The sequence below is a fragment of the Dromaius novaehollandiae genome, chromosome Z, assembly GCF_036370855.1.
Source record: "Dromaius novaehollandiae isolate bDroNov1 chromosome Z, bDroNov1.hap1, whole genome shotgun sequence".
Lineage (NCBI taxonomy): Eukaryota > Metazoa > Chordata > Aves > Casuariiformes > Dromaiidae > Dromaius > Dromaius novaehollandiae.
In genome coordinates, this window is record NC_088132.1 from 60,615,703 (window position 1) to 60,633,798 (window position 18,096).

The 18,096-nt window shown below is 43.8% G+C and overlaps 1 protein-coding gene across 3 annotated transcripts in view; it reads right to left on the minus strand.

The window, feature by feature from the left end:
- The window catches only part of LOC112987026 (microtubule-associated serine/threonine-protein kinase 4), a 290,231-nt gene extending 273,842 nt beyond the window's left edge, over positions 1-16,389 (minus strand). For all 3 annotated transcript variants that reach the window (XM_026106671.2, XM_026106668.2, XM_064502327.1), the window contains exon 1: positions 16,068-16,389. In XM_026106671.2, coding sequence (XP_025962456.2) covers positions 16,068-16,304 — 237 coding nt within the window. In that variant the 5' untranslated portion in view covers positions 16,305-16,389. The remainder of the gene's footprint in view (positions 1-16,067) is intronic.
- Positions 16,390-18,096: the final 1,707 nt, after the last annotated feature.

Consider the following 18,096-nt stretch of genomic DNA (forward strand, 5'->3'; position numbering starts at 1 on the left):
TAAGTATTCTTGTTGGTGGCAAAGCAGGAGATGACTCTGCACAGATCATCAGAAGCAGCAGATGGATTACAGAGTTTTTACTCCAGGAATATTACTGTCTCATTAGCCAATCACATGTATTAGCACATACGCAGCTGTTTCATCTCCCTAGCTGCATCACTAGGCATTTTATGAAAAGCAGTGAGCACTACGGACAGAATGGACGGCAGCAGTTTGTACCACTTAGCAGCTTGGCCCACTGTGAATCTCACACGCTTAAATTTCTTAGATGAACAGCTACGTGGAAACATACTTTCTATAGACAGAAGCACAAACTACTTTTGAGTGTGCATGTAAGGAGACAAAAACCACCATCCTACACCTCAGGTGGCACAGGTACTGGGCTACTCTCAATAGCGAGGATACAAAATAAACAAACCAACCAACCACACAGCCTCATAGATTTGGACAGGCAGGGAACAGACATCTGAGGAAGAAAACCAAAGACTGAACAGAGAATCACTGAGCTTCAATACTCTAACAGTAAGGCTAACCTTGGCAATGAAGTCAAGCTGAGACTCAGTAGTGTAGAAGTTTTATAAGCCGTTTTTTATTCCCCAAGTATTCTTTTTGTAATGCAAAACTTCCTGGAAAATCTTCAGTTCAGCTGCTGGATTGGCAGATGCCAATGACTCCTCCAAGGGGCTCCCTAACTAGAACCAGATGAATCTGTGCACCAAACCACCTCCCTTTCCTGTGACAGCCTCCAGGCCGTGATGTTGGATGTCTAGACTTAACTTCTGTTAAGTCCTTCATCAGCTCACACAAAATAGACACATCTTTCTCCTCCCCTTCTCCTGTACCTCTTGCAGTTAGAAAACAGTGAGAAGAGTAAGCGATCTTCAAGTGACAGAAACCCAGAATAGCAGCAGTACCAGAGTACTGCTACTCAGCAGTAGCACAGAATATTTCAGAATGGAGGCGTAGGTTTTTGCAGGAGCACCCCACCACTGTCACCTTTTGGGGTCAGCACAATAGTGCTGACACAGCAGAGTTTTAATGCACGTGTTTTACCACGTGTCATTCTTGCTCTGGAGAAGACCATGGAAGCTCTGCCTTATCAGTAAGAAGGTTTTACATCCACCTGATACACTTGAAAATTCGGATGTTGCATTTAGCTATTAGTACCAACTGTCCCTACCTCAGGAGTCTTCCTCAGATGTGTTAACTAAAGAAATCAGTTACTAGCTGTCATCAGCTTTTTATCAGTAGTCTCTTCTGCCCCCCCCATGCCCTTGTCTGATCACCTCTTTCAGAGAAAATAAACAAACAAAACAGTAGCATAGATTTCAAGTACTAAAACCTGACTGACTCACAAAAATCAAAATCCATCTTCTTCTAACATTGTGACTGTAGATAATTAACATATTCTTCCTTGGTCTACACACCACAAAACTACTGCTGAGCTCTAGGAAGTAGAAAGTGTTTTGATTCAGCTAGTTGACACTGCAGATTGCTACACCAGAGGGGAATAAACAAGGTCTCCCTAGAAGTAAAATGCCAGCGTGAAAAGCCTTGTGTGCACCGGGCTTCTTCAGCAGATGAAACAACTAACACAAAGGTGGTTATGCTAATCCACATCCGGAAAGATAATTGCACAGTACATAAGACAACTCCCTCCCCGGGGATGGACAGACTGACAGAGACAGACAGACACGCGCCCCCCTCACCTCTCTTCCCAGACTCCCATTGGGAAGCAAAACATTTGCTAGCTCCAGTTTTTCTGCTGCTGAAGCTTCTATTTTGTGTATACGCATGAAAGAACCTGCTGCTGCCATTGCAGATAAAGTAGTAGTGTTTGCTGGAAACCATTACATTAGGTCAATGCAGATAAGCCCATCATTACTCTCTGTTCTTAAGTAGTCATGTTATCTCTGACTTTATTTGTAAAACCTTTTTACTCACACATTAACTTCCTTTAACATCTAACCTGAAATCATATTGCTGAAAGAGATGCAGCTTCATTACAAGAATTTTGTTGCTCAAAAAAAAAAAAGAGGCTACATGATTTTTCTGAAGTTGCACACACTGATGGCTGAACTATGATCAGAACTATCACCCATGGAAGAGAAAGGCAGCAATAATTAGTTTGGGGAAAATACACTAAAAATATGGGCCAGGCAGAGGGAGCCATGACTACAAAACCAATTCTGTATACTCTTAAGCCCATATCACCGCGCTAACAAAGTTCATATGATCAGTCATGCTAGGCTGATCAAGCACTCAAGGCTGATGCCAGACACACAGAGTAACAAAGTGAGGGCAGCAAACCAGGGCTCCAAGCTCACGGCTGCGTATACTCACCATGTCACGTGAACAGGGAACAGAGCCATCAAACTGGACAACCTCAGGACCGAGTGCTGCAAGCCACCACATATAACATCAATATGGGGTCCAGCAGTGCAAGTCCCTTAGTTTAACACTACCAAACCCATTCCCTTTCTTTGTGCAGAAGACCCATGGTAATCAGTAGCAGAACAACAGGAAAAGTAACAAGTATTTTGTGCCTTTCCTGAGGGACCACCTGTTAGGTAAAAAAAAAATCTTAATCCAATTAGTGCTGGAGTTCTCAGACTTTCAAATAAAATAATAGCACGGTTCCAGCCTCCATGCAACTCGGAGCCCTAAACTCACACCCAATTCATAAGAGACACTGATGGATTTAAGATCACCAAATAGTTTTGAAAAGGGATGGCTTGGCTATGAGAGGACTGGAAAATCCAGCATCTGAAGTGGCAAATCTCCAACTTATTAAAAGCTTTTTCTTGATAATTTTATTTCACTAAAAGTAAACATGCCATTAAAAAGCTGTAATTAATGCTACCTTCCCCTGCCACACACTCCTACTCTGAAGATACTTGAAACATATAGTTTTGACAAATTCCATGTTTTTAAAATAACAGTTGTTGAAATAGAAGTGTACAGTACAAAGTGATTTGATTTTAAGGACTTCTTTAATGACGGAATTTACTACTTTAGTCTTGTTCCCTCTTAATGGAAAAAAGTGACACCTCTATCAAGATGAACAAACAGGCAGCAGCAAGACTGTATCAATAACCAGGAAAGTAGATTGTGTCAGATAATCCAATTTTTTGAAATTCTCTTAAGTGTTCTACCTTATCGATACTTATTTTATCTTCTCCCAGAATAAAATCAAATAGTCTTACCCTTCCACCTAATAAAGCCACATAGTTGAAATGCACCTCTTTACATTGCAAAGTCAGTATCAATATTACTGTTTACATTTACCAGTTCTTAAAGGAAAGTTTTTTCTTGTTAAGAGATGATAACTGACAGATACACACGCACACACACTGTGGTTGTAGCTCCAAGGCGCTAGCTGTTACAGCTCTGTCCCTGAGCCCATTTGCGTTCAGTTCTACTCACCTCAGCAGCAATGGTACTCAGTTTCCTATATACATTCAGGGAACTTCAGGGGGGAGAAAAAAGAAAAAGCTAGAAAAATATTTTATGCATAACTTAAGTGACCTTTTAAAAATACTGTTGCACAAAAATCAAATACAGTTCTTCCCTAAGCAAACAACTCCCTGATTCCATACCTACAGGACATGACCCAACTTTAACAAACTCCTCCTGGTTTCTGATGGTAGAGCTGGCTTCTTCCGAGAACATCTCGCTGCCACTTCCACCAAACTCTGCAGACAAGACAATGCCTTGTTTCGGCTACACAACTTCACTGTTCATAAATTATGCAGATATTGTTACAAGTTTTAATTGATTTCCAGACTAATTGTTAGGTGGGCAAGACCACTGGGAGCATGTAGAGGAAAGGTAAGGTTATAGCTGAGAAGACAGAGCCAAGAGCCCAGCTTGGCATGCAGGACCTTAGTCACCAGAGGTAATACTTAAGGTGTTAAACCCACTGGACTGTGAACCCAGCATGAGCTTACGCTGCAGCATTTTGGAAAGAAAAAGAAAGTTTCACTTGCAAACTGCGCAGAGTTCTAGCTGCCAACCTGTGCCACTGAGTAGTGAAGGGAACTACACGCATCGAAACACATACAGATCTACCTTTTTCAGACAGAATTTCCTTTTAGAGTTTTTGAAGTGCATTATGTATGTAAAATAAAGGAGATGAACAAATTGTACTTATTGAAGGATATCAAGAACATCTGAAAAGGCCTCTATTGAGAAAAAGATGCACTTACTGAACTGTACCAAATATGATGGATTTACATAGGTGTACATGAGCACCAAATGCAGCTTCCAGCTTTAGACAACTGCAGGGGAGGGGACACAGCTCAGCCATTTTGCAAGACTAGACATATATTTGCCTGCAGATACTCTCAGCAAACTCGACCTAGAGCTATCCAGACGGGATCTGCAAAGCCATGCTTCTGGTCATTAACTGTACAAGCTAGTGGCAGCCACAGGGACGCAAATAGAAAAACAGGGACATGATTCCTCTTGACAACTCCAGAGAGATTCCTCAGAGCCTCAAAAATATCAGTGTTAGAGCTGTGTGTAACCATAGACAAGAGTCAAGTAATGAAGGTTTTACTCAACTGTGTTTTCTGTGTCCAACATAGTTTTTGCCTCATAACATTTTACGAGTTTACACTTCATGTCTGTGCATACATATAAAAGCCTTTAAAAGATAATCACCCATGGGTAAGAGCACTTTAGTAATGCACGATGAATACAATATAGTAAAATGGATAGTGATACATTTGATAGAGCAGCTTTTATAATCAGACCATTAAGTGCTTTAGTGGTTAGGTTTTTTGCGCTGTTTTACAAATCCAAAAACCCAGGCACAGAGTTAAAGTGATCAGCAATGTATAGGCAGTCCCTCAGTAATTTCAGAAGGCCTTCTACTTGATCACCTGTGAATATATCGCCACTAAAATTATTTTATTCAAGTGCTATGTCTGCAGGAAAAAGCCTTCAAAGTTAATTCCCCTCATTGCTACTTTAATTATTTTGAAAAGTGTTTGTTTATACTCAAAAATCTTGTGGGAAAAGATAAGAGTAATAACAGTCCTGACTTTGAAGTTAAATAAAAGGTAAATGAAAACAGATCACATTCTATATCCAACTTCTGTCAGTATATGCTCCACAATATCAAAAACAAATTCAAGAAGCTTTTTTGAAGGTTACTGGTACATAAGCTTCATTAACCTCTAAAGAGGAAATATCCATTATGCACATGCACTAAAACCACTATTCCGTGGAATTATTCACATTATTATATATACATAAAGCTCTGGGACCTAGCTTTATATTTACAGTAAACATGTATCTATTGTTATGAGAATGTCTTTTGCCCAAATGTTTATTTAAGCTGCTTAACTGGCTTTATTTGGATCTGAGCAAGTACACACACTCCATAATTATCCAACGACAAACCGCAGGAGGTATCTGTTAGCAACACCAGAGATTAGTTAAAACAGGCCAAGCCATTCCACTTGTCCACACCCCTTAAAGTATAGTGAAGGCTATGTAATTTTTTGTATTTCATTTATGTATAACATCCTTAAGGATTATCATGCCAAATGGTACCACATTCTCTCCTAGGAGAGAGACAAACCTGTTTAGATAAGACCAGAAACAAAGGCAAGAAGGTGCCTAGGAGTAACTGTGCATAGGAAGAAAGTTCCTATAAATATCAAGGCAGACAGAAATCACTTTGCCTTGGACAGGCAAGACATCTAGGAGGTGGATTACCAAACTCAAATCAAAACAGAAAGGATTAACTCATCAACAACCTGTTAATTCTCTTATGAAAGCACATTACCTCAATGGGAATCAATGAAGACAGCAGGATTAACAACTGATGAAAGACACCACACCCAGCCATACACAGAAACCTCAACTGAAATGATTTTGTGTGTACAGTATAACCAAAGCTGCAACGCACTCATGCTAATCTTCTCCAGAAAAACACTTTGAAAATCAACAATTGCATAAAGCTCAACACATACTAGAAAAACCTTTAACTGGCTAAACTGTGCTGCAGCTGCTCACTGGAGGCCACCCCATGGGATCAGATCTGAGCTGGTCTGAAGCCAGTTCCCCCTTGGACACATATAGCACAAATACAGTCCTCAACACCAGCTGTGTCACTCTACAGATCTACCCCCTCAGCACTGCACTACTTGCCTATGCAGGCGAGACTGTTTCTGCCACCCTATTTGCGTTGTAGGACCAGGGATTCTGTAAGAAGTCTTTCTTTACATAAAGCTCATCATCAGCCAACTCCTGGATCAGTTTTCCAGAAGGTGTATGGGAAAAGTTTCAGTCTCAAAGTAACCTCTCTACAACACAATCCATTAAAGCTCCCATGTGGAAAGATTTAAAGAAAAGACATTAATGTAATTAGGAGGAACTCACTAGTATTAAAGTCATTTGTTTATAACAGTAGTAGGTTGGAGGTTTTTCTTTTTAAAAAGCTATGCAGGTAGCATGCAAATTTCAGTAACTGCAACCAGCTACAGACAAGACACTAGCGCACACACACTTTGAAAAATGTCCCCTATTTGACCTGAACAGGAGCCCTGATTCTCAGAGATGTTCACTTTGCTAAACTCAATTCTGACTTTCTTTTATAGCACCAGATCTGTGACTTAATACATATACAGTTGTCATCTGCAGTTTCTGCAATTTACTTTTTCTTAGTTTAATCACCATGTCAAAAACACTGCTTACAAGTGTGACATTGGGAAAGACAGACCTGGAATGAAAGTGTTTTAGTTCCTACAGCTATAAAACTTGTCTGTACCTGCTTGTAAATCACCAGGGCGCAATTAGCTCTTGCGCTGCTGTGTGCGAGGTACAGTGTGGCAGCTCCTGGCACAGCTGGGCTCCGAGGCAGCACGCAGGTGAGGCGACGCAGGGCCCCAACCGCAGGGCCTGCAAGTACTCAAACAGCTGGGAGGGTGTACTGCTTTTCCTCAGACAGACCTGCATCTGAAGTGCCTGATGGCGTAGTTCTAAGTTTTACGCATTTTTAGCACACCTCTTTCTTCATTTTGTGTCTAATGGCCCTGTTAACACAATGCTAATAGTCACATACTTAAAAGCATAAAGGTTATTGAACACTATGGAGAAGGTTCCCCTTGCACAAGTCATTCTACCTTAAATGAACCTCTCTCCTCATCATCGTCTTCAGTTATATCCTTTCATATGTCAAGCTTCACAGCCTTACCGTTCTCCTGCAAGTCTCCTACTTTATCTGCAAGATGAGATCTGTCTGTCTGCAACTCTTAAGAGTTTCAGTTGCCTTAGTTTCCAGCCAGTAGTTGTTACCCCTTATGAGAATTTAAAACCAAAAATGCCGAGTTTGCATGGAAGCAAACCAGGGGAGATTACAAAATCAGCTGCCAGGAGGGAAGGTAGTATTCAGCACAGTGTATAACAACATCATAAACCACTGCAGATCTTCTTCAAGCCAAGTCATCTTTCTGAGAAGACCAGATGCCATACAACTACTTTAACACACACTTAGTTTGAGCTTACGTACCCTCTTCTCAGCAGAGCTCTGAGCAATGCTGAGCCCAAGCTATAATTCTAATATACAGCTTACGGTTCAGCAAACCCCAGAACTCAACCTACCCACAGCTGATGACTGTCACTGCCCTGCAACTGCCAGTAAGTGGTATGTCCAAGTTCACCTCCTTGCTGCTTCTGCTACTCAGCCTGTAAGTTAGACTCATGTTTTCTAAACACATCAATAGCCCATTCAAAGTGCAGTACACAATTTATTGCCAAGCTACCCCAAGCAAATCAATGGCAGCTTTAACTTTGGAACATGTTCTCCAGCAGCGTAGCATTATCACCACTGCTCCACAAATACAACAGTGTTTGAACAAATAGGGAGGGGAAGGAACCACTGATAACAGGTTAAAACACATCCACAGGGTTTACGCTAGCCCATGTACTTATCAAAACGGTAAAGTCCCAGTCGAGCTAAAGGTTTTCCCATGACTTCTTGTAAACAATTTATTCTGCTAGCTAGCTCAGAGCACAACATATCATGCACACTCCCTCCCTCTCTTCCCTGTTATGCACTAAGCATGAAACCTGAAACACAGCATGAAAGACATCTAAGACGTTTTTGTTATATGGTCTGAAAAACGGCCTTACAATAAAAGCATCCACTGAGCCATAGCTAAAACATTATTACATTCTAGTAAAAGTTTCCTGAGGTAACAATGAAATTCAAATTAGTAGTTTAGTGCAGTAGTTCATCTGCTCCATTCACCCAAAGCCCTCTTCCTCAGGGTAGCAGGGCTATTAAAAACAACAGGATCATTAATAGTCCAGGTGCAATTAATTATACAGTCCCACCAGCATGGCAATGTGGTCTCACAAAGAAAGTTTGTCACTCACTATATAAGCATTACGCTCTGGGGATTAAGGGGGGAGGGGGAAGAAAAGGAGATACTGAGAGATGCACGGTTGTTACAATACAATACTGCAAAGTGCCTGCAATGCACAAGTTTTTCAACCAAGCAACATGGAATTCATCTTCCTTGCTTGACTATACAGGTTGCCATCTTATAATCAGTTATTTTCATCCACATTTAATCTTTCTGGAAGAGGCCTGAGTAGTTTGTTTACAGCTTCTTTCTTTTTTTGCTTCCACTGAAGGTCACTTACAAGAGCTGTTTGAGCTTCTAAGAAAAAAAAAAAAAATTCCTCTACAAGTTCAAGCCCATAGATGATACTAGCATATTACCAAAAAAAGTGTTTATGTCTGCTTCCCACTTGAAATGTGGAGGCACTCAGTAAAGACAGGATAGGCTGTGGCAGGGGCTGCCAAGCTAGTTATACAACACCACAACACTCGAACTTTAACCCTTGATGGATTTGCAATTCACTTCTGAACGGAGCAGGTCCATAAGCCCAGTTATGTTTGGGCAGGAGGGCAGGATACTCGTCCCGCTGCGGCCTGGCTGGGGCAGGACACACTCGGGCAGGCAGCTTGGGCAGAGCATCCCTCTCAGCTAGAGCTCTACAGCCAGTTACTTGGATCAGCAAAACAAAAGTGAAAACAGGTTCCTGGCTTGATACCAAAGCAGAGACTGTTTGCCACCACTTCACCCACATTTACTTTCACCTCCTCAGCTTGCTTGTTCTCAAATACCAGCATCTCCCTCCTTCCCCTCTCCTTTCACTTAACAGAGTTGCCAGCATTTCATGATGATAAGCACAAGTCTCCTATCAGTCACACATCTTAAAGCCTCAGCACACCCAACCACAAAAACCTTGTTTCAAAAAGAATTTTAGATCCCACAGCTGCAAGAGAAAAGCTGAAAAACACAAATCTTGACAATGAAACAAGAGAAAACAAAAATCGCAGGCTTTAGACTGCAGAGGCTTTGAAGACCATGTCATGATTTTTCTAGGGCCTTAGCAACAGCAAGTGCATATCACTTGTGATACCGCAACACTCAGATCACAGTGCTGCTGGGCTTGGTACTGCACCAAAGGGGAGGGTGGGGGGAAAATAAAGAAATAAAAAATGGTATTTGCTCTTCATCCTTCCCTCTTCCACTTATCAAGCTATTAAAAAGACTGAACTCAAATCAGAGGCTCAACAGGCCATTCCCAACCCAGCAGTAAAAACGGGCAAATGGGCAGAGCCTGCCTCACCCAAGCTCTTAACAACAGGCATCTGCTTCACTGCATTGGGCGTAATGGAAAACCTTCACCCTGGTGTGAGAGCAACTCTATTCTGAGGAAGCTTTAAGAGTCTTCTAGGAGTCTGTATTCCTAATTTTCCCAGATTCATTACATCTGTTTTCATAAGCCCCTGAATTCTGCACTTCAGATTTTTTGACAGTGCTGCATAACCCAAATAGCAAGATCAGACATCAAGTAAATCAATATGCGTTAATGCTTCAGCATGGCAATGTGCAAGGCTGCAGTTGTGCTTTTTTTTTTTTGGGGGGGGGGGGGGCGGGAAACAGTTCACAGTGTGCAAAGACAAGGGAAAAGGTACCCCATTACATAGATTGCCACAGTAAAAGGCTCTCTAGTTCCTCAGATTGCTAGCCTGAGTATGTTATTTACACTGCAGTTTACAGCACTCATTTTATACCTCAGGGAGGAGCACCAGCCCTAAACTTAGGACTCTTATCTCTTTGTTCAAACCCAATTTTATACAAGCTATGTTACTGCTAGCAATGTGGCCCCATCGTATGGGGCATCTTCATAACACAAGCACAGCACCACTTTATTCTATTTACTGACATTCAGTTCAAAGCTGGTTTACATCTAGCCAAAAAGCTGCCAAAGCAAAGGTAGCAAAGATCACGCAGGACTGACGCTGTCCTCCTTGTGATGAGCTGCAGCTTTTCAGAGAACATGTTTCTTCACATGTTCTCTGTTCACATTTTCTTCAACACATTTTCTTTCACAGTTGAACATACAAATACTAAGGGATCCTAAAGACTCATCTCAGGACTATTTCTTCTTGGTTGTAAACTTTAAAGGGCACAAAATGCCCGTTCAATCACTTTTTATGAACGCATTCAAATTTTGTTCTGAAGACTGGAATTATCATTTCTTCACCCACTTCTTTCCAGGAAGACGTTAAGTATCTAAGTAGTTCTGGCACATGAAAACAGAAATGCAACTCAACACATGAATCTGTTTCTTCAGCTCCCACTTAAGTGAGAAGAGAGATGCTGCAGTTATTGCCTTACTTACACCCACTAAATGTCTTGAAAACAAGCTCCAAAGAGCTGCAAACATTAGTATAGATAGCCTAAAACCTCAGGCAAGAGCACACAGCAACATTTGATAAAGCCCACAACCATGAGTCTCTCCCCATGCCAGGGTGCTTCTGGGACAATTAATGGTGCACATCAGCACACACCTTGCAGCTCTACCCAGCACACACAAAGTTTAAAGTAGGAGGGAAACATACAGTTTTGGGTGCTGAAAGCAAATCATAAAGTGTTTAAATGATTGTTGAGTCAGCCCTACAGACTTAAAGGGCAAGGTGTTTAACTTTGTAAGTAATATCACAAATATAACTAAAAAATAAAGAAAGTGGTGTTTCTCTGGCTCACATGACAAGAACAATTTCGTGGCTGCACTAGGCTAGACGAGCGTTTAGTTAATCCCACTGCAATCGTTCTAACACACAGAAGTACACATCGCACGACAGCATTTACTCCTTAGCATGATCTAAGGATCGCACTAACAATTAGGCAATTCATCTTTAGGTAGCTGCAGCATTCAGGGTGCACTACAAGAGGGAACGATCCATCACTGTCAGAGACAAGAAAGTCTGAAACAATTAAAAGGAAAAAAAAAAAAATCTATCTGTGGTATCTCCCACATTGTCTAAGCATGTCCCACGGCTAGTACTCTGGCAGGAAAAGCTTGCGGGGGGGGGGGGGGCAAGAAAAACTAGTTTGGTCATAGTGACATTTTGACAGAAGCACCACCATCTTCATTACCTACAGATGCACATGTAAACATTGTCATCACATCACACACTTGTCACTTTATCCCAAAGCATTTTGATTTCCCCCTCCCCCAAATAAACTACAGTTTTATCGGGTGAAGAACTGGCAGGCAATCTGTGAGGCTAGAGATGCTACAGCTCTCCAGTGGACATATGCTTAAGGATAAATGTGTGAGAGAATAGTTTTTAGGGCAGCGTTCTCTTTGTCACCCCCTTCACCTTGCCATGAATACTTTCATGACAGGATCTTCATTTCCCGGTAATTAATTCCCTCCATACAGCTCTCCTGAAGTCACAACAGACTGCAATATAAACAGCAAGAAGGCAGATGCAGGTGAACAGTAAGCAGCAACAGATAAAGCTTTTGTAGTTCTCATGCTGCACTGTGACGGATCTTTTTAATAGAAGAGACATTAAGTAGAGATGGGGGGAAAATGTAGCATATCAACTCCAAAGATCAGTGGACATTTCTCATGAGAAAAACCTGTCTTTTCAATGTAGGACCAACTCTATCAACTCTTGATAGCCACTTCAATACCAAATGTTTCAGTTTCAGAGCATGCATTACAATTATTTGAGAACAAAATACCACATATTTCCCTAGGTTAAAAGAAAAGAAAAAAAAAAAGCCATCTAAAATAATGAAGAGGACTCACTATGTTAATTTGGGAGATACTGGCAGGTTCAGAAGTTTTTGGAACCATTTCAGGCTAAGACAGCTGTGCTGTATCACCAAGTATTACCCCTCTCCGAAAGGCTACTGACGCTCCCAGAGCACTTACTGAGCTCTGGTAAGCAAAGCACACTCCCAGTTACTGTGACGAGGTTCGCAGAAAGATAATCCGTCAGCAGATCAGCTGACAGAGATGGAAAAGACAGACAGCTCCGAGGGACACAATCTCACCTTCCCGCACAGATCCTTGAGATAACTGACGTAGACAAGGAATCTGTAGCTTGCCTTTGTCTCTTCTTTTTAAGAAACATGATGAACCCAAGTGAGCTCTTACCTGCTCTGTAAAACATAGACTAAGATTTGGAAGCCTCCATCTACAAAGAACATTTACCATACTTGAGTGAAAGACCATAAGACATTTTTAATGAGAGAAATCTAGGCAGCCAATGACATTGGGAACCCTTTGTTTCAATAAATGTAATAAAACAAGCTCCCTGTTCCCAGTAATTTTTTTGCCAGAAGACAGACTAGTATATGGAGGATAGAAATGCAGTAGAAAAGAATATGGGGAAAATCATGAGTTTTTCGAATTTACCCCTTTCCCTGTAATCCCAGTCTGTATTGACTTCAAACAGAAGCAGCAGCCACACTCATGCTGTTCCCCAGCCTTGCCTCCACACTTCGGTCTGGAAAAGACTCTCTACAGCTCTTCTTGTAGGAAGCAGAGCAGAGAAAAGTCCAGTAAAATTAAACACCCATGCTGTATTAGGATGTATTAGCCCTTCTCTATGCAGTGTTTGCCTTTGGTGTCCTTCACCATGCAATCCTACTCCTACCTGCTTCTGTCAGCACACTTTCACCACTCACCTCACAAGAGCACAAGCAAATACATTGCATTACTTCATTAACATACTATTACAACACTGAGTTTCAGGTGTTTGCTAGTCACAGCATTTCAAGGCACCAATGCTGCAGAAAGTCTTCTCACATCAGGTTATAATCAAGTTTCATTTTCATGCATCTAAGATATTAAAAATCCTTAATAGCTGATGGTGAACATCTTACGAGCTACCATTTGTTCTTGCATACATGACATAAGAGAGGAAAGACTGCTTCTTTAGTTATCTCACAAACTTTTTTTTTTTTTTAATTTAAAGTTTATGGAACAGCAGCATGAAATAATGACGGGGGGGGAAAGAATGATATTCTCTCTCTTCCCACCCTGCCATTCCTTTCCCCATTCCCCTCCAGGAATTGACTCTTTCAGACATGATACTCGTAAGACTAATTATCAGTCTTCCAATTTACTATTTAATTTCTGGACTGTGAAGAAGCAGTCATACTGTAAGCGACAGCATCAAGTTTCCCCCATTGAGCTGGGGAGCTGAACCATTCATTTTGGTAGAATATAAACATTCACATCGTTCTTCAGCAAAGGACCTAAACATTATAATGGACCACAAACTGCAACAGAGCAGTTTGGGCTGTATAAACAATAACATCGCTTGAGAGACATCTGAAGTAATCCTTCTGTTCTAGTCAGCTCTGGCAAGGCCTAAACTTGAGTAGAGCATCCTGTTTTTTGATGTCACGCTTTAAGACAGATGTGACCAGCTGGAAAGAGTCCACAAGACAGCAATGAGCATGATCAGATGTCTGGAAACACATTCTATAGGGGAAGATTAAAGGCACAGGGGTTGTTTAGTCTAAAGAAGAGGTCTAGGAAGAGACAAGATCAGAGTTCTCAAGTATGTTATATACAACGTCAAAGGGGAATGAAGAGGTCTACTGGGAATAACACAAGAAGTAATGTGCATTTCCCCCCATATGTACTATTTCCTAACTATTCATTTATAGATTTAGTTTGAAAATAATTCTTATGTCATGGCTCTAAAGAATTTACACACAGTCTACTGACAGCTAAAGTAGCAACAGCAGAGGTAACAGGACCACGACGACTGCCGTCTGAAGGATACTAAACGGCAGCGACAACAGATTCAATTCTGCCAAGTTGGAAACAGGAACAAATACAGGGCAAGAGGGGAAATGAAACCTGGAAGAGCAGAATAAAGTGCTGGTGATCCATAAAACTAGAATAATTCATAAAGCTGGAGAGAACATGCAAGCTTTCATTATTTGACATTAGTTAGTAGGATGTCAGTGTGAAAATGGTACCGTCAAGCACTTCCCTCGGTGCTATGCTTTTGGCAGGTAGCACGTACAGAAGTGTCTGAATCATCACTGCATTTGTCTTGAACCTTACTCTCATCCTTCACCACCACCCTTACAGCTTTCAATACACAAGTCACAGCTGTTATTTCAGTTTTACATTGGCATACATTAGTTTATTTCCATCCTCTAATGCATTTCTGGGTCCTTGCACAAAAAAGGATGATTCCACAGGGTGATTTGTCAGGTGGCTCTTCCGTTAGGTAGGAATTCAGCTGCAAGCATTGACTACCCCAAAATGGGAAGACTGGCAAAACCGTATCACAGAAGGTAAAGACAAAAAAGCTTGGTTTCAGGTAATGAAGCAATCTAGCAGAGGTAATAAAGAACAGAGAAGACGGCAGTTATATACACCAAGTAATCTTTCCCACTACATTAAAATTAGTTTATGTTGACTGTTCTGGCGTTACTTATAGCAGAGGAGGTATGAATTTACCCATCTAGAAATGCCAAGTTCTACTGGCTTTTAGCAGAATTAGATGCCGACTTCTTTTGGGGCTTATCTTCCCTATACTTTCAGCTCAGAAGTTGTCTGTAATTCATCTCCAAAGCACACACAGAAATAACCAGGCTTGACTGGAAGGTAGCTGGTCTGCCAGCAACTGTGAGGTGAGCTAACTGAACAGACGGCCTCTGTGTATTTCCACACAGCATTCTGCAGGCTCACCAGCTGAGCTGCAAACCAACTGGACACCACACGCTTGTGGTAAAAACAGCCCCAAGCCCACGCGTACAAGACCCGCTGAGAAGCGAGCTATATTACCCCAAGGTGAGCAGCACGCTAACAGCAGCTACAGAGCTCCTACTCAGTTCAGAGAATAAAGCAAGTCTGCATGTCTTTGAAAAAAATAAAATAAAAAAAGATGTGGACATAGTGTCACTTATTTTGCTACTATCCTAAATGCACCCAGGGTAACTCCACCTCAGCCTTTGTGAGATCGTGCAGTTGAAACACACCAGGAAATTAATCCATTTCGAGTATTTAAAGAAAAAAAAGGGATAGTTATTTTTAGATCCAATTCACCACGCTGTCCTACAGTTGTATCAATGCAACAGAAGAGGCACCAGGGAAGGAGGAGAAAACAGCAGCTATACAAATAAGCCATTGCTCTGGAGGGAAACATTCCTGAAAACCACAGCTTAACTAGTGGAAATAACTTCAGCCAGGGCTCCACAGACATCCCTTTAAAACGCTAGGGTCTTCCAAAACTCTTGCCCGACCAGCTACATAAAGGAGCAGAATAAAGAAACATCACCTAGGAGGAAATTAAGAAGTTGCCCACAAAAAAGGCAGGCGTCAGCCACAGAGCTGAGACACACGACAGACCACGCAGAGGGGCGATGTCAGGCAGCAGTCGGACCCAACAACTGGTCTGGGAGTCGCAGCGAGGAAACACCTTTACAAAGTGCGAACCACGCTGCAAATACAGACGCAGCTTCAGACACAAAAGGGCGATTTTACCGTAACGTGGTTCTGCTACGAACGCTGTTAAAGGTACTACAGCGAGATCACGGGGGGGACAGCGCACGCATGGGTGCATCGCCCGCACAGCTGCTCCGCAACCCGCAGCCTGCCCTGAGCCCCCCCGAGCGCGCCGGGGCAGCGCGGGGCTCGCCCGCCGCTCACGCCTGGCGCTGCGGAGTTTCGCCTCACAGCCCCGTCGCCCCCGCGGCCCGCCGCACCTCCTCGTCCCGCTCCTCCTGCGAGGCGTCGTCCGCTTCCCCCCCGGCGGGGGCCGCGCGCTCCTCGCCGCGCCGCCGCGCCGCTGCCGCCCCGCCGGGGGCCGCCGCCGCCGCCGCCGCGCCGCCGGTGCCCTCCTCGGAGAGAGTTTCCGAGCCGGACGAGGAGCCGGAGCAGGAGGAGCCGACGCAGCCGGCGCCCCGCGGCCGCTCGGGCGACGCCGAAACTTTCTCGGCCATGGCCGGGGGGCTCCGAGCCGCACCGCGCCGCGGCAGCGCTGCCGGGCCGGGCGCCGCGCTCAGCGGCCGGCGGGCGGCGGGGCGGCGCCTCGGGGGGCGGCGCCGGCGCCGCGACGGGCAGCGCGCCCAGCCAATGGGCGGCGGCGGGGGCGGGGCGGCGGCAGGTGACCGGGGGGCGCTCGGGGCGGCTCCGCGTGGGCAGCGCCGCGGCGGCGGCCGCCGCCGCGGCGGTGCCCACGCGGGGCCGCCCCGGCGAGTGGGAGCCGCCGGAGCAGGCGGGTGTCCGCCGAGTCCGGCACCTTTGCAGATCCCCCTGGCCCCGCCTTCGTCTCCGAGGTCCGGAGCGGCTTTACGGGTTATTAGATTGATGGTGGAAGGAAAAACAGCTCTGTAAAATTCTCCAAGTCTTAGTCCTTCTCTGCTTTGATGAAGGTATTTAAAACGGGGTGGTAGGTGGTGACAGTGCTCATAGTCCTCCATGTCTTGCCACCACTTAGATCAGGCCCTTAAACTGCCTTGAAGTTAATTTGTCGGGGAGGAGGGTTAAAATAGTCACTTGGGACAGAATTTGGCCCAGGAATTTTCCTGCACCCACACTTACTGAGAAGAAAATATGAGATATAAGCAGGAAACAGAAAAATCTAATATTGACTAAATGCATTACATACCACTCCAAACCTAACTGTCTTTTTTCTTAGTTTTAACTAACAAAAGACAAAAGAGTTGCCCTTCAGTACCCCAGGCTCTGCACACCAGCTCTTGCACCTCTGCAACCCGGACTTACTCGTAACTCCTGAGTCCTCAGATTTTAAAGCTGAGCCTCCAGCCAGCCAGATTCTGCCTCTCCTTTAGTGTCAGTCTCATAGCAGAATAACCGGCTTCATTTCCTACCTGGGAAGTCACAGTGTGTAAGAAAATTGCCAGGTGGTGAAAAGCAACACTGCAGATCTCTGTCACTCCCTCTCCTTTCCCTTACTGCATGAGATGAGACTCGGAAAAAATAGAGCTTAGCCGAAGTGCTTCGAGGCTTCAGCTATTATCGGCTGCCGGAGCAGTCCCTGTAATCTGGGGGCAGCAAGGCATATATTAAATAGTCACTGAACTGCTCTAATTTATGCCAAGGACTGAAATCCGAGAAGGTACTCAAGATTTATAATATCACCCCAGCGCTACCGAAGACAAGCGACAGTGTTGTTCGGCCCTGGCCTGTGGGCTGCCGGATCCCAGGCTGCGCTAACGTTTTCTTCCACAAACAGAAGCGGGGTGCTGTGCTGCCAGTCGTCATAAGACGGGAGGCAAAGCTGAAAACACTCAGTGAAGATAGAAGTTTACATTGTTTTTTGTCCTGGGAAAAATTCTCCTGCTTATGTTTCACTGTCACAAATCGATGATGTACTTTGTGGCAAAACCAAAATATCTGGTGGGACTTGAGAAGCTAATCGCTTCCTCTGTGCTAGCTCCTTATTTTGAAAACATTTTAAAGAAGATGGCCATATTTAATAAGTTTTGAGCAGCTCTTGTCAGGTACATGAGATTCATTTGGTGAAGAGGAGGGGGGAGAACTGTGTAGCTCAGGGTGGTCCAGCCTCAGCTACTACAGGAGCCAGATTCAGGTTTGGGGCATTCACATGCTTTTTCCACCTGCCTATTTACAAGCAGCATCCCCCATCCTCCGCAAGCGCTGCTCACCTTTCCTTTCCTGTGCTCCCCAGCACACACGGCAGCCAGCCACTCCGCCGCTCGCAGCTGCAGCAAGCTGCTCTGCCACCGCTGCTGCCCTTTTCCTCTTCTG